The sequence below is a fragment of the Ipomoea triloba genome, chromosome 13 (genome assembly GCF_003576645.1).
Source record: "Ipomoea triloba cultivar NCNSP0323 chromosome 13, ASM357664v1".
NCBI classification, from domain to species: domain Eukaryota; kingdom Viridiplantae; phylum Streptophyta; class Magnoliopsida; order Solanales; family Convolvulaceae; genus Ipomoea; species Ipomoea triloba.
Window position 1 is genome coordinate 14,855,355 of NC_044928.1, and position 17,186 is coordinate 14,872,540.

General features: G+C 34.7%; 1 protein-coding gene across 1 annotated transcript in view; it reads left to right on the forward strand.

Annotated features, from left to right (window-relative positions):
• Positions 1-16,916: 16,916 nt before the first annotated feature.
• LOC116001582 overlaps positions 16,917-17,186 on the forward strand; it is a 3,082-nt gene continuing 2,812 nt past the window's right edge. The window contains exon 1 of the mRNA XM_031241466.1: positions 16,917-16,997. Coding sequence (XP_031097326.1) covers positions 16,949-16,997 — 49 coding nt within the window. The 5' untranslated portion in view covers positions 16,917-16,948. The remainder of the gene's footprint in view (positions 16,998-17,186) is intronic.

Below are 17,186 nucleotides of genomic sequence, written 5' to 3' on the forward strand. Positions count from 1 at the left end.
GGCTTTATCCCTTAGTGAAAAAGGAAAAAGTCGGAGTTTGATTGCTTCATTCGGAACTCCATTCATCTTAAATGTGCTGCAAATCCGGAGAAACTTGGTTATATGAGCATTTGGATCTTCCATTGGCGACCCTCCAAATTGATCGGATGTCACCATTTGTATGATTGCCGGTTTGATCTCAAAGTTGTTGGCCTCAACACCCGAAATATTGATGCTATTGTGTTCATCCAAATCGGGTGCAATATAATCGGACATAGCTCTCCTTGCCGGTGGGGGTTGATTTACACCGTTTCCCTCACCGTTTCCATTTCCTTCACCGTTTCCATTAAGATTGACATTGATGTTGCCTTGCTCGTTTGCCATCCTCCTTTGCTTTCTAAGAAATTTGGCTCTCCTTTCGATTTCAATGTCAAGAGGTAATAGTCCTTCACCTCCCCGAAGACCTTGTTTGCATGCAACACCTACAAGTCTTTACAAAAACAAGCTAAGGAAGCTCGTTAGCACCGGTTAGTAAACAAAACAAAATAAAAATAAAAATAAAAATAAAATGAAATAGACTCCTAGAACACAATTTTCACTAATGTCAATACAAAACTCCGCTTCCCCGGCAACGGCGCCAATTTGGTCGTAGCATAAAACCACATACAAATACCCAGAGTATTCCGGGATTATCGATCCACAGGGAAGCGGGGTATCAAGCACTAGTTACTAATTAATTCACGAGAAGCTATTCCTAAGTTAACAATGTGTATTTATCTATAATTATGAAAATAAAATAAATGAAGCAAGACAAACGGACTTTTATATACAAGAGATTAAGAGCGGGATTTTTAGGGGTCAAAGTGTTTAATCACCTAGTGCCAATCTAAAGTGAAATAATCATTCGGGTTAAAACAAGTGTGGATGATTGCAATCTAAAAGGGAAAGATTACTCTCGTAATTCAATCCCAAAACAAGGTAATTGGAATACTCACTCTCGTGAGCTATTCACAACATATAATCAAGAACAAGCAATAAATGGAATACCCACTCTCGTGGGCTATTCACAATTGGAATACTCACTCTCGTGAGCTATTCACAATAAATCCCTTAACCAAATTGTCCTCTCTCGAGGTACAATAGTTAAGTGCAATTGCGGGTGCTCTTAATTCATAGACAAATCTAGCAAGGGTACAAGTAATCATATGCATCTAATTACAAGTATCAACAACATAAATCACAATTGTAACACAAGCAATAAACCCAAATAGATATTTCATTAAAACAAATTAAGAACTAGGCACATAGGTTCATAAACACTTTTATACCCAAAAATCCCAAAAGAAAGTTTAGCCTAACATGGCTAAAATAGATTCAACAAATATTCAATAAAGTTCAAAATAGAAAAGAGAAAGGAAGATATTCTCCCAAATGATGCCTCTAAGCTCTTTTTCTTTGATCTCCTTTCCAAAAGTTGTGATGATTTCTTCTTTGGCTTTTGGAGATGATGAAGCTTCTTTTCCTTGTTCTTTTTCTCCTTTTTCTGACAGAAACCAGCAGCCAACAGGTAGGGTTTGAAGAGAAGATGATGCTTTTATAGTGGGTGGAGAATGAGGGGCAAAAATGACAATTTTTAGAAGTTGAGAATCGCAGATATGCGACATTCGACGCGTCGAATACAACATTCGACGCGTCGAATATTAGATCGACGCGTCAAAAATATTCTTGGGACGCAGTTCCGACTTGCAGCCTGATTTTGACCCTTTTTCCTTTCAAATCAAACTTTGATGTTTTCATAAGAGCTGTAGCCCTTGAAGTCTTATTTCCAATGGTTCAAGAATCACCTCATTTGGATATTCCTACGCTGAGATATGGTCTAATTACCGAGGTGTCACCATATTTAGCTGGAATTACAACTCTTTGATCTTTTGACCATTTTCCCTTTTGATCTACACTTTGATGTCTTCATAAGAGTTACAGCCCTTGAAGTCTTCCTTCCAATGGCTCAAGAATCATCTCATTTGGATATTCATAGGAAGAGATATGATCCGATTACCAAGATGTCGCCATGGTAGCAGGAATTACAACTCTTTGGCTCATTTGGATTGGCTTTTGCTCCCAAATGGTTCTAATGCACTTCTAAACACATCAAAAACATCTAAACCAAGCATTATACCATTTTAAATATGAAAGCAAGGAAATAAGCATTGGACACAACATTTTATCACACAATTAACTATAAAACCTACATAAAAACACAAGTAAAATAGGTACAAATGAGAGTGTATCAATCATTTGGACAAGATTACTCTCTATATTTTGGAATAAAATTTTAGAGCTGAACGAGTCATCTTTTTGAAGAATTGGGTATTGTAATGGGTGTTTTTCTTGACAAAGCGAGGTTGGTGTTTGATATGGCGGTGGTGGATAATAGTTATGTGTATAAGATGGATACGGGTTTGTAGGTGGTAAATAGGGGTGTGGAAATAGATAAGGATTTGGAGGTGGGTAGTAATATGTTGGTGGAGGGTAAGCATAAGTAGAATGGAGGTAATAAAGACATGTTAGGGGTGGAGTTAAGTTCAAAGGATTCCCTTCATAGTATGGGTAACCATGGGGATATCTATAAGTACTCATTGGCAAGCTTCGAATGATTATCAACAAAGTTTTCTTGCACAAAGCTTAACCAAACAACAAGTCTTTTGCAACTAAAATAGTTGCGAGTAAGTATCAAGGTATTTAAGATAATTAAGCTCGCTTCTTTAATCAACCAACAAGAATAGGAAAACAAAATAAGTAAAAGGAAAGTAATTCAAGAACTCTTTAACGAACGACTTCCTAGATGTCAAAACGACTCAAACCCATTTGTCTTCCCTGGCAACGGCGCCAATTTGAAGATTGTGGGTTTTAGTGGGTAGGTGTGTAATGGAATGTGGTAAAACGAAGATTCAAGACTCCCCGAGTGTCGGTCTCTCAAGGAAGACAGTCTGGAGTCGAGTATCGTGTTGGCATTTAGGAGGTTGAAGGAAAAGAGTTACGTGAATGACCAAGACTCAAAGGACATTTATACGAGATTTTTAGACTTAAATAGATAGGTTGAGAAAAGGGGAAATGGAGATTGGGGCTCGTGGCTAGCATGTTTGGTCGACTCTACTATAGGTTTTGTAAACAACATGATTTGGATTCGACTAGGGATTTCACGGCACAGCACCGAGTGGCATCAAACTCGGACTCCCACATCCTTAGTCGATTGGGGCATTTCATCGAACACCTTGTCTACCACTCCTCACGGGCCTCTTCCTCACGGAAGAGGGCAGGGATGTGGATGAGTTGGACTCGTGAGAGGCCGCTATCGCGCACACACTCACTTTCACAGGGTTTGCTATCTAATGTGGCCACACTTAGGCACAAAGCATATCAAACATCACCCACACAAGCATTTGAATCTAAAAACATCAAGCTCACAAATTTCAGAAAATTTCTTTAACAAATCAACCACATGACTAGTTTCGGGGCCACCAATCCCCTATCTACTCTAAGCAAACATTATAGGAAAATAACAAAAGAAAGCAATAGAAAATCGAAAGGAAATAATAGCAAGATTAAACTTAAATTAAAGTAAAGAAGAGTTACCATTCATAGCTAATGCTTCCTATTACATCCTCCTTTCTTTATCTAACTAGATCTACCATTGAAGCATTAATCCTAGCTAAGGGAAAATGGGGGGTTTTCCCCCAAAATTGAGAAAACAAAGAGATTTATGATCTGAAACTAGGGCTCCTCTAAAAATTATAGGAGAAGGGTTTAAATAGCCATCATGAAATCAAAATCCCGAAATAGCCCCTGATGGCCTGGTCACGTCCGCTTCACGCGTGAAGGGGGGCGTAGACGCGTATTTGTATTGTATGCTAACAGTGTTTTTTATGTTGTTAATATTTTTTCCATGACATTTATTTGTATTGTACGATGTACGATAATTATAATACAATAAAAATTAGGAGGATTGTCACGAATAAGGGGAAAGAAACATGCTCATAGTATGAGAGGTATGGAATCAGTAGTTGCTGCCAATCATGATACAAATCAGTAGTAGGAGGTTGGTTCTACAGGTGTTGTATATAGAAATGGTAGACAATCAGATTCTTTTAGGGAAAACTGTTTTTGGTTTTCAAATTACTAGCAATTAGTGGGTATACATATAGGATCCTGTAAATGCATGCGATTCCTTCATCATGCTTCTTACCAGCCGATTATGTTCATAAATTACAGTTTGCAAAAAAAAAACAATAATACAATAAAATTGTACTGGAAATTGAAGGTTTTACATTGTTCATATATTTTAATTATATGGTTGCTAAATGCCTAAATCACATTACATAAACTGTTTTTGGTATGGAATATATATATATATATATATATATATATATATATATATATATATATATATATATTTGATTTATTATAATCTATGCTTATTAATCTTTATTTATTAATAACTCAATTTTTATTTATGTATGTGTAGAATGGTCAATTTTAGACGATTGAGATCATTAACAAGTTCAACTGATAAGCATAATTCTCATGCGGTGGACAAGCCTCAAAATAATGAGGTTTCTAATCAACAACTCTCCGGGATAGTTGAAATACCAAACATTGCACCTAGAGTAGAAGAACATGTTAGTGGTTGCACAGGTGATGTGAATTTTTCTTTTAACTTTTTTGAGTTTAAAATTTAATATTCTTTTTATATATAATATTGCATGTATACTTATATATTGTTATTTTTATTGTATTGTAGGAAACGAAAATATTAAAAAGCGTGGTCGAGGGCGAACAATCAATACAGGACTTGCAAAGAAAAAAGCTAGAGGTGAAGAAATCTGTATTTTATTTCCTCCACCATACCACAAGGTCTGTGGTAAAGATGCTAGTTTTTTCAAAGCTGAAGTCACTATGTGCATTCAGCAATTTGCACCACTTCAAGTCTCTAGTTGGAAAGAGATTCCTAATGAGGATATTAATACAATGTGGATATTTTTAAAGGTAAGACTGAAACTTTAAATAATTTCAATATTATATTAGGTTTGGAATGAGAAGTTAGAATAAAATTGGAATTGCTTGTTCAAATTACTGAATTTATATACTTTTATATTGCAGGACAAATTTAATTTGTCAAATGATGTGCAACCCCATGCTATGAAACAAGTTCAATTACAATACAAAAACAGACATTATCATTTACGCCAGAGCTATCTAAAATGCAAAGACTGTCCAAATGATGTCAATGAAGATGATTGGAGATGGCTAATTGAAAACAAATGGGAGACTCAAAAGTTTAAGGTAATTTTAATATATAATTATTTTATATTATAATTTTACTTGGTAGTTATTGTTATCCCAATTTGTGATCTTTTATGTCTTTTGATTCTCTTCTACTTTATTTTTTATTGCTAATAACTTTTATATATATATAGGACCAAAGCGAAAGAAACAAAAATAATAGAGAAAATCAAGAGATCAAATCAGTTAGTGGTACAAAGTCTATTGTACAAATTGCATATGAGATGGTAAAGTAAATTTTGTTTAATAAAAATTGAAGTCATGTTAGTTTATTCACAAAATTTGCAATTAATTATTTCTTTTTTTATCTTTATTCTCTATTTTACAGAAAGACAAAGATTCTAATGAATGGCCAAATGCTGTTGAAGTTTGGAAGGCATCAAGAACAAAATCTAATGGAACTTGGTCTGTTCCAAATGGAGAGGAAATCATGGTATGAAACTTATAGCATATAAATGTTGTAATCTTTCTTAAATGAATTTAGTCAATTATTAATATTTATCTTAATTGTAGAATAAACTTCAAGAAGAGGGAGAGAAGAATAAAGAAAAGATTCCAGCTGCACCTCTACCACTTGTTGAGCATTTTAGTTTGGTATTGAAAAGAAAATCAAGCTACGCACGTGGTTTAGGTCTTGGGGGGATAACTTCAAAGGCCCAATAAAATATTCTTCTTCAAGCAGAAATAGAAGCTTCAAAGAAGCGTGAAAAGAATTTAGAAGAAGAAGTTGCAAAATTTAAAGAAATAGCACAAGCTGCTTTAGATAAACAAGCTGCTGAAATCAAGCAAATTTTTGCTCACTTAGCAAGCAATCAAAGGCTTCAAAATATGCTAAGCAATGCATCTCCATCAACTACCTCAAGTGAAGATTAATCAAGACATTTTATTTTAAAAAGTTTTTATTTGGATTCTATTGTATTTCTTAAAACATATATTTGTTAGACAATGAAGTGTTTTTATATATATTTTTTAATTTGATGAGTAACATTTATTGAATGAATTATTTTATTCTAAATAATAATTAAATTAAAACATTTAATTATGAAAAGATTTTAAAATAAATAATTTTATATTTTGTGTGCATTACGCTAATATTATTTGAAGAAAAAAATTGTGACCAAGTAATGGTCATTTATAAAAACATTAAGATTGACAATTCTGACACTATTTCAACTTATTTTAGTGACACAAATTTCGCCACTGCTTTTCAGTATTTTAGTGACAAATATGTTGCCACTATTTTTAATGGCTACAAGAAATTGAATTATTGTACGACTTTAGATAACACTAATGATTGTTTTAGGGTTAATTTCTTTTGTCACAAATAAATACAACATTTGTTACCATTGTTAAGAACATCATGTAATAGGTTTTGATGATACCAACTGTTAAGTAGAAATCCCCAAGTCTCGACACATAGGCAAAACGTTGTAAGTTCGACAAGTAAACCAAGAGCGAAAATACAACCGGGTAACTTTGAGCTCAACTCGGAAAATATTTTAGCTTGAAGTAAACTTGTTTGAACATCTTAGAAATCTCGTGTTGTAATTTCATAGATAAAACAGAAGAAGGCACGGGACAACACTGGAGGAATAAGGGTCTGCGAGACATCAACTAAGTCTCGAGACATAAGCAGAGTTCGAGAGGTAGAGCTCTCGATGCTTGGGTTCGAGACATCAAAACAATCGAGACATCAACCTTGGTCTCGATAAACTGACACTTCTCCAGTAATGCTGAATGACGGTAAGGGAGCATACTTAAAGTTTGGAGAAGAAGAATATCATGGAGATAGAGGTGCCGAACGTGAGGATTTCAAAATGGGCGGAAATGGATGACACGTCAGATTTCCACCACAAACGGTCAAAAGGTGCACCAATGCTGAAGTGGTCTGATTCACTACAAACAAGGAATAATGGGAATATAAAAAGAGTAACTTTTACCAAAAGATGAAAGTGGAGCATGGACTCAAGAAAGTGAACTATGGAATATTCACTACAAGACAAAAGGTTCAAGTTACAAGATCACCACTCCATGAAATATGCTGAAAATATGCAAGACCCATGATCAGCATGGGAGACAAATTTCAAACGAAATAATTTTCCCTCCAACGGAATTATTCCTCAACTCTCATATAAAAAGGAGTTTTAGAAAAAGGGGGAACAGAGTTAGAAAATTCGAAAGAGGTGTCTGACTAAAACGTTCAAGTGCAAGTGCTAAATTTGGAATATCATCCTGATATTCAAAACAGCGAGAAAACACATCTTAGTGTTTAAGAGAGTTACAAAGCTTAAACTGTTATACATCTAGAAGGTGACCGAAGCTGCTCTACACCGAAGTTGATTCAACGATAGCTTGTGGTCAGATTGGAGTCTGTTGCATTCAACTGTGACAACCAAAAACACCTCGCTTTGGATTAAGCAAGAGAGGTGGAGTAACCTGGCAGCTGTCCGAGTGAAAGAAACCTGAGGCTTGACGCGGGCTTGGTGATCAAAGGTCAAGTGCTCGAGAGGTGGAGTAACTGGAAGCGGGGAGAAAGACCTTGGAGAGGCGGAGTAACCTGGGAGCTGTCTTGTGAAGATCCTGAGGCTTGACGCGGGCTTGGTGATCAAAGGTCAAGTGCTCGAGAGGTGGAGTAACAAGAAGCGGGGCGAAAAACCTGAGGCTTGAGGCGGGCTTCGTGATCAAAGCTCAAGCGCTCGATATTGTACTAAAAAGGGAAGTTTTTAGTGCAATCCTTCCAGGGAGTTTCTGGAAGAAGAGTGGACGTAGGCGGGTTGGCCGAACCACTTAAAAATCTCTCTTGCATTTACTTACTGCTTTTATCTCTCGCTAACCTCTCGATTGCACTACATATAAACACACCTCTCGAACTAACTCAAACTCGTGCTAACTAAAAGGGGATAACATTTCCGCTGCGCATAAAACTTTGTCTTCACCTCGTGAGGTATCGAACCTAAACATCCTAAGTTCAATACACACGAGAGGTCGAAAAGATTTGCAAAATCTTATACAAGTCTATTCCCCCCCCCCCCCTCTAGACTTGTACCCCATCCCCTTGGGACCAACAACCATGATTGTTGTCACAACAAAGTAATTATTTGTTACCACTCTTTAGGTCACTAATAATCATTTTTTTTGCGTCAAGAACATTTCTCACATATAAGTAGAACTATTGTGACTAAAGTGGTGTCACAATAAAATAATTAGTTGCAACGATTTTAGTTGTCACTAGATCAATGTTTTGTAATAACATATTTGGTCACAAAATGTACTTTTATTGTTACCACTATTGTTATCACTCAAATACTATTTTTAGTGTACGTAAGCATTGTCACAAAAGGCTTGATTAATTGTGACAACTTCTCAAAAGTCGTCACTACTACAATAGTGACGGAGGATATAGTGACGACGGGTGACGACTTCAAAAATTGGTCACTAATTTCAATAGTGACCGAAATCGATACTTTTGGCGACAACTTCTATTGTCACTAAATGTAAAATTTCTTGTAGTGGTACTGGTAGTGGTCCACGCCTCCTTCACGCATGATACCTGCGTGAATGGATCCTGCCAAGTTGCTTCTTCGCTTGCTGCTTCGTTTTGGCCTCGGATCCCGTTCCGTTCTACGGAATTGACTTCAAAACATGCTCTAAAGTTGAATTAGAGATATTTGATCACATCTGAGTCTTTATGCATGAAATCGTTATAAATGCGTGACAAAACTTCACAATTCTGTCCTATAAATGACCCTAAACTCTACTATTCTTGGCGCTTATCAGGTATGCTAAAAACAACGTGACCTATAGATTTATGGTTTAGAAAATTGTTCAATGTGTGAATCTAGAGATTCTAAGTCATTTGAACACATATTTCCTCTAAAAAATGCTCACAATATACCTGTCGACAATCGACTAAAAAATGAGCATGCATTATTTATGATACCATGTCTTAAGAATGGTTCTGAACAACCAAGAAGAAGCAAAATGCTTAGAACTAAAAAAAGTTTTGGTTATGATTTTATAACTTTTGTAACCGAGTTGAAAGATTTAAATGAAATTTGTGATCATTTTTGTGTGTCAATTGGTTTTTGAAGAAGAACCAAAAACCTTTGAAGATGCTATGCGCTCAGTTGATTGTATCTTATGAAAAGAAACTATTAAAAATGGATTAGACTCTAATAAGTCAAATTACACTTGGAAGTTGGTAAGTCCACCTAAAGGGTGTAAACCAATTGGTTGCAAATGAATTTTCAAAAGAAAATTAAGACCATATGAGTCAATTGAAAGATTTAAAGTAAGGCTTGTAGCTAAAGGTTATAAACAAAAGATTTGGTGAAGATTATTTTTATACTTATTCACCAGTAACAAAAATTGCAATCATCCGTGCTTTGTTTGCCTTAGCTTCATTACACAGGATTGATAGTCCACCAAGTGGATGTGAAAACAACATTTCTGAATGGTGATAATATGGAAGAAGAAATCTACATGGAGCAACCTCCAAGATGTGTTGATCCTGGACAAGAAGAAAATGTATGTAGACTCAAAAAATCTCTATATGGCTTAAAACAAGCACCTTAACACGCAGCGGTATGAAAAATTTCATAGAATTTTATTAGACCTAGGTTACTTTGTTAACCTGTCATATGCTTGCTTATACTCTGAAGAGATTGAGTCTAAGGTTTTAATCATGTCTCTATATGGATGACAAGCTGAGTTTTAACTCATGTAATGATGCAATAAATGAGGTCAAATGAACGCTATGTGCTAGGTTTGACATGAAAGATCTAAGTGTAGCTGATGTCATACTTGGGATAAAATTTACCAAAATTGATAATGCTTACCATCTATATATCACAAAGTCACTATACAGAAAAATTATTACAGCCCGTTTGGTTCGCTGGAAAATTTTAAAGGGAAATGAAAGTGAAATTTCATGGAAAAGTAGTTACCAAGAAGATGATTCTATTGTTTGGTTGGTGCAAAAGAAGTTACTGGAATATTGATTTCGTTGTTTGATTGGTTTTAGAATTGTGAAGAATAATGTGTATATAGACATATATGTCCCTATTATTATTATTATTATTATTATTATTATTATTATTATTATCATTATTATTATTATTATTATTAATATTAAGCCTGTCAATATGCCATCATGACCCATTAGCCATTTCTAACCCACCAGTCCAAACCCATTGGATATAACCCTACCTATTGTTGCAAACATGCAATAAATCAAACAAACTGAAGAAGAGGCTGGCGAGCTAGAGAGGAGAAGAAAATGGGATAATCGAAGAGCTGGTGGTCACTGGTCAGAGATGATAACTGTGGGTTCACTATTGTTTGACTCAGGTTGGTTATTTTTTCGTTGTTATTTCTTTTTTCTCTCTTTAATTTGTGAATTAAAAAATTTAGATTTGTTGTGTGTTTTGAGTTTTGAGGATGAAGATAAGTTCCTTATTTGGTTAACTTGTTCTTGACTAGGATTGGTAGTATTTTCATTTTTTTAAAACTTTTTTTTTTGTTAATAAAAATCTGTGGGTTTTGGGATGAAGATGAACACATTGTTGTGAAAAGTCTCAAATATGGAAAAATTTAAGGTTTTTACTTGTTTCTTATTGAGTAGTGTCTGAACTGTGATGTTGATAGAGGAGGAAGAAAAATGTGAGAAAGAAGAAAGAATAGAGGCGAGATTGCAAGAACAAAGAAGAAAATTACAAGATGGAGAGAGAATAATGAAGAAACAGAAGCAGGGAAGAAGAAGAATGGAATAAGGGTAAAATAGTCTTGCCAGGTCAATTTTTGTTCCCAACAACCATGGAAAACAAAACACCAGAGTCTACCTCAGATTTTGTTTTCCTCAAAAGCGAGGAACTCAACTTCCCATGGAAAATAAATTCCAATGAACCACAAGAAATCAACATTTTCCATGATTTCCAATAAAACATTTTCCTTGGAAAGACTTTTCCTACCAACCAAACATGCCATTAAAGAAGTTTGATAATTTTGATGTAACCCCGACTAAAAACCTAATGATCCTAGCATAAACTATCAAAAAATATAGAGACAAGTGTGTCTGAAGAAGAATATGCAAAACTAATTAATTCGGAGACTAATGTTCTTATTGAACTATACTAAACCTGATATTACTTTTGCAATGAATAGACTCACTCGCTATACTCACAACCCAAGCAGTTCACATTGAAATGCACTAAGTAGAGTGTTTCAGAACCTTAGAGGCACCATGGACTAGGTCTTAACTATGCAGGATTTCCATCAGTTATGGAAGGGTACTATGATGCAAATTGAGTTAATGATAGTGAAGATGCCAGCTCCACCAATGGCTATGTGTTCACTATGTGTAGAGCAGTCATATCGTGGAAATCAACAAAACAGTCATGCATAACTAGATCGACTATGGAGGCAGAGTTCATAGCCCTTAATCTAACAAGTCAAGAAGTTGCACTCAAAAAAAAAAAACAAGTCAAGAAGTTGAGTAGCTGAGAAACTTATTGGAAGTCATGCCAATGTGGGGTGTCCAACATCTTCTGTGCTATATATTGTGATTCACGAATTGTTATTTGTGTTGCAAAGAATAGTGTCTATAATGGAAAGAGAAGACACATAAGAGTTAGACATGAGTATGTATGACAATTGATTGTGACCAGTGTAATCATAATGAAATATGTGAAATCTGAGAATAATATAGCAAATCCGCTCACAAAAGGTCTAAATCGAGAGGAATATTACAGAACTTGCATTTGTTAAAGTTGATGTGTGCATTTGAGTTCAAAATTTATCTAAATGATGAGTTTAAGAGATATCTCACTCCTGTGAAGAAAATTACTCAATGTCACTAGATGTTAGTTCAAGATCACAACCACAGGCATTAAGTTCAACTCTTGTGCATTACTCAAACATTGCCTGTTCCAGCCTTCTCTACGAATGGGTGGGGGATTGTTAGAAATTCATTCTTGAAGAGACTTCTTTCTTTTGTTCCACATTGCTTTCAAAATCCTTCTACTTTTACCTTATAAAGGATATCATTACAAAGGAAGCTTGAAGTCTTATAGAGGGAAAATAAAGGGGAACCACACGTGTGTCGTTGTCCGCTCGCTTAGCTCGATTCACATTCATGCAAGGTGTGGGGTGGCAACATTTTGGTTGTCACCTTAATTTTTAACTCCTAATTTTTTGGATCTCTTTTCCTTGTACGTAAGACTTTTGCAAAGTCAGGGATACGTGTCTATGTCCAGGCCTCTTCTACATGTCTTCCATATTTTTTGTGGTTGGAATGGGAAAGGTTGTTATATTGAGCGGTATATAAACAACCATCCCCTCTGCTCAGAATCATACACTACAATCCTACGCAGGGTCGTTCCATTAAAAATGGAGGCCCTGTCTAATAGTTTAATTTAGACTTTTATTATTTTTGTTTCGAAATGCAATTTAATTAAATATAATAGAGTAAAACAAAAAACACAAAGATAATAATAAAGAGATCAGACAAGAACATAGGGGAAAATAATTTTTTTTTTACATTTAGATTTCACCATAATATACAAAGAGATACTTATTTATAAAAGTAAGAAACATAATCCAAAGAGAACTTATGAAATATAAATATAGAAGTCTAGAAGATCTATAAAATCTCTATAACTAAGATAATTGAGTCCAAAATTTATATAGACTCCAAGTTATTGTATTTTATGATAAAAGTGGAAAAGTAATAAATTTTTTTATCTAAATATAATGCATAAAATTCAACAAAGAATAAAATACATTTCAAAATTTAATTTAAAATTAGTGACATTTCCGTGCATATTTAAATACAAATTTATTCACCCAAATTTCGATATCAATTACTTTTAAAATTTTATTTTCACTTAGAATTAATACCAATATATAGATTCTAAAAAAATATTTATCAAGTATAAAAATATTGAACTATACATAATTTTTATAAAAAAAAAAAAAAAAATTGGGCCCCCAAAAATTGGGGGCCCTGTGCGGTCGCCCTGGTCCGACATGGCCAGGGTCGGCCTTGATCCTACGCTTTCCGCACTCTATCGCTTTCTTTACCTTCTTCGTCTTAGCTTTTGAGAGACAAGTTCTCCTACATTTAGCAGGGGCATGTTAATGTAGATTATCTGTGTTACCCATCGAAAGCATACCAGTGATCTTAAAATGCACTGTCAGTTTGAAATTCATTTTTAAGGTCTTGTTTCATAAATATGACATAGAAATCCTTCGTCCATTTTCTTTCTTCTATTCTGAGCCAGCCTACACTAATACGTACGTTAGACGACATTGTTAAATTCCCTAACACCCCTTTGTGCAGTCCTTTACCAGAAGACCTCTCATAATCCCTCTATCCTTCAGCCATGACAAAGCTTCCTAGCTTACATGTCAAAACTTTAGCCAATCATGGGTCGTGTCTGTATATAAGCTGATAATTTCCTGTTGCAATTGTATACCTCATGATTATCCAAAATATCCGCTCCAAAGTAAGTCGTGTGACCGTCCTCCCTTCCTCTAGTAGTGCAGCGTCCACCCAACAACATAACCAAGTTTTCATGTGACATGTTATTAATCCTAACATGTAAGCCATTGTTCTCCCCTCTACCGCCACTCCCGAACACCACATTCCAACCTTTGAAGCTTGAAACAACAATGTTGATTACGAAACCTACTTACAAGCTCTTGCTCTACCAAATAGCAGCATTATTTCTAGCATGCTAAATTGCGTACAAAACATGCAACGCCTTCTTAGTCATCAACTCATAATTTCTATGAAGAAAGCTCTTCAACCATTAATCAATAAAAAGGCAGATCATTTAAAATAACCGACCAACCAAACACATGTACGTCAAATTTGGTTCACCCTAGCTATAGCAATCTCATAGTGCATGTAATCCAGTCTCAGCTTGTATACCACAATGCGAACATCTTTCATCTAGTTACACTCCACGTTGCTTAAGAACCACCTTAACTGGAATTGCACATCACTAGCCAAAATTCTTCAACATAAATTAGGAGAAAAGCAAAGGTTCCACAATCTATTCTACGATAATCTTCACCTATTCCCCATCAACAATCTATAAACCCCCTCGTATCACTCCCCCAGCACCATGCATCCGTATAACCTGGGTTGATGGGTAATCTTAGTATAAGCCATGCATTCCTTTCGCAAAATATGCCTTTTAATAAATTGACATCAGACTTAGCATGTTCATTCATTTAACTTGTAACTTTAGTCTCAATAAGCCAAGGATCAGCTTCTGTAGCCACAAATGAATTGTCATTATTGGGAAGCCACAGTACGAACCTTACTCTTGTATCTGCTCCATCGATCCCATCCCCTATTCTTCATATTAGATAAAATCCCAACAATTGGGAATTTTTCCATGTTTTTTTGGGCTTAACATTCCACCTCATCATCTGTTATTCGACCCAATCACAAAAGGAAAATTAGCTGAAATAGGAAGAGAACAACAATTATTGGCAAAAATATATAGAAAACACTTATACCCAAACTCATTTTGAATATACCCCAAACGCATTTTGAAAATGCGTTTAGGGTATAAGTTTAATAAAATTAAATACAAAAAGAGAAAACCTTTTTAGAAAATACGTTTTTGGTCTGGTCAACACTAAAATCCATTTTTCAAAAGCTTTTTTTTCCGTAGAATTATCCAAAAATCAAATATTTCCTGACTTTGTCCACAACTTTTGTTTTCTCCCTATTTCAGTCAATTTCCCATATCAAAAAGCATTCTTTCTAATAGATTGAGTTTTTTCCAAGTTTTTTGTAGACTCACCCATCAACAAAAACTATATTTTAATCTCAATAGATAAGTTACATTTCCTTAATCTCTATTTCCATTATGTTATTTACATATTATTCTTGTCTTTTTGTGTTATTTATGCTTATGAATCATGAATACTTAGTTTAGGGGTTTGGATTAGGGTTATATTATCTATTTAGATTCTTTATTCGTGATTATTACATAAAGGTTAGAAATGTCTAACCTACGATTCTTTTAGATTATGAAAGAACTTTACTAAGCTAGATTATTGTTAATGTTTGATTGACCACATTCATTATCATGTTTTTGGAGGATTCTTGACCACAATGAGAGTTGAGTTAAGATTCCAAGTTACTACTTGCATAAACTCAATTTCTGCCTATGAAAAATAGGAAAAATTGATACTTTTGATGAAAAATGTAATACTTTTTACATCAAGATCTTGTGGTGCAGTGGCACCAAGTTTCTCTCTTTGTGCTTCAATAGGTTGAGAAAGTAATATTGACTCTTTGTACTTCAATAGGTTGAGAAAATAAAGTAGTTATAAGCAGATACTGCATTGTAATAGAGTTAGTAGTATTTAAAAATATTGCATTTTCTCATATAACTAGTAAACATTTTATTCTTGATTTAGTATTATATTTGCTAGTATAAGTATTACATTTCATCTTGACCCAACTCGTCTCATGGGCAATGATCTGTGAAACGGAGCACTTACTTATCTGCACGCACACAAAGGGAAAGTTCCAAGAGAGCACTTACTTATCTGCACGCACACAAAGGGAAAGTTCCAAGAGAGTACTTACTTATCTGCACGCACACAAAGGGAAAGTTCCAAGAGAAATTAGGAGCATGTGTTTTTCTTCTACGTTTAGGAGCATGTGTTTTTCTTCAACGTTGATAAAAAAAATACACTTAAGTGATGCTCTTGTTGAGGGTTGAAATGAAGACCTCCTGCTTATTAAATAAGTGCTCTAACCAAATGAGCTACAAGAGCTACATATAAATAATATATATGTATATATATATAGGGTAGGGTTCTAATGAGATCACTTGTTTAGTTAAGATTGTGAGATCAGATCTTGTGCATTTATGTAATATTTTTTAATGGTCTAGATTGATTGACACACACACTCCGTCGCACACACTTCAATTTGGAATCTTAATCAATCTAGACCACTAAAAAATTTTAAGATCAAATCTTGTACATCAATCTAAAAATTTTAATGGTCTAGATTGTTTGACACACACTCTGTTTGCACACACTTAATCACCGCTCACACACATTTAATCACCGTTCGCACACATTTTATCACCGTTCGCACACACTTCAACTTAGAATATTAAATCAATCTAGACCATTAAATTATTACATGGACACACAAGATTTAATCTCACGATCTTACCTAAACAAGTGATCTCATTCATTCATATGATTCTGACTATATATATATATACATATATATATGTATATATATATATATATGTGTGTGTGTATATATATATATATATATAGGATTTGGATCACCTTATCTGCACGAGATTGTGAGATTAGATCGTGACGATCAATTATTTTATTTTAATGGTTCAAATTTGATGTGGATTTTAGTTTATTTTTGGTCATTATGATATAGAGAGGGGTTGTGTAGTCTTTTCGCATTTTGTGTTAATTTATTACCATTTTGAATTATTTGTTATTTTAAGTTGTTTCCTTCTGCTATTGATCTTCTTAACCGGTCGACCCCTAATTATTCTTCGTGAAACTAGTTATCCAGGGCGTGTATGCGTTCTTCGCGAAAAATAGGAGTCATTCTTCCTTCTCCATGGCTGGTTCTTCTACCAGGCAGTTCAAGCAGCTTAGGAATGTTCCAGGTATTTTTTATTTTTACTTGATATTGTTTTTTTTAAAATTATTTTTATGTTGTTTGGGGAAGGTTTGTTTTTGTTTTGGGTTTGGTTCAATTTATTGGTTTGGACAGGGTGTGTTAATGTGTTATGAGGGGGATGCGGCGGTGGGTTTGTTGTTCCGGCTCTGGGGTGGGAGGGGGTTTTACAGCGGGT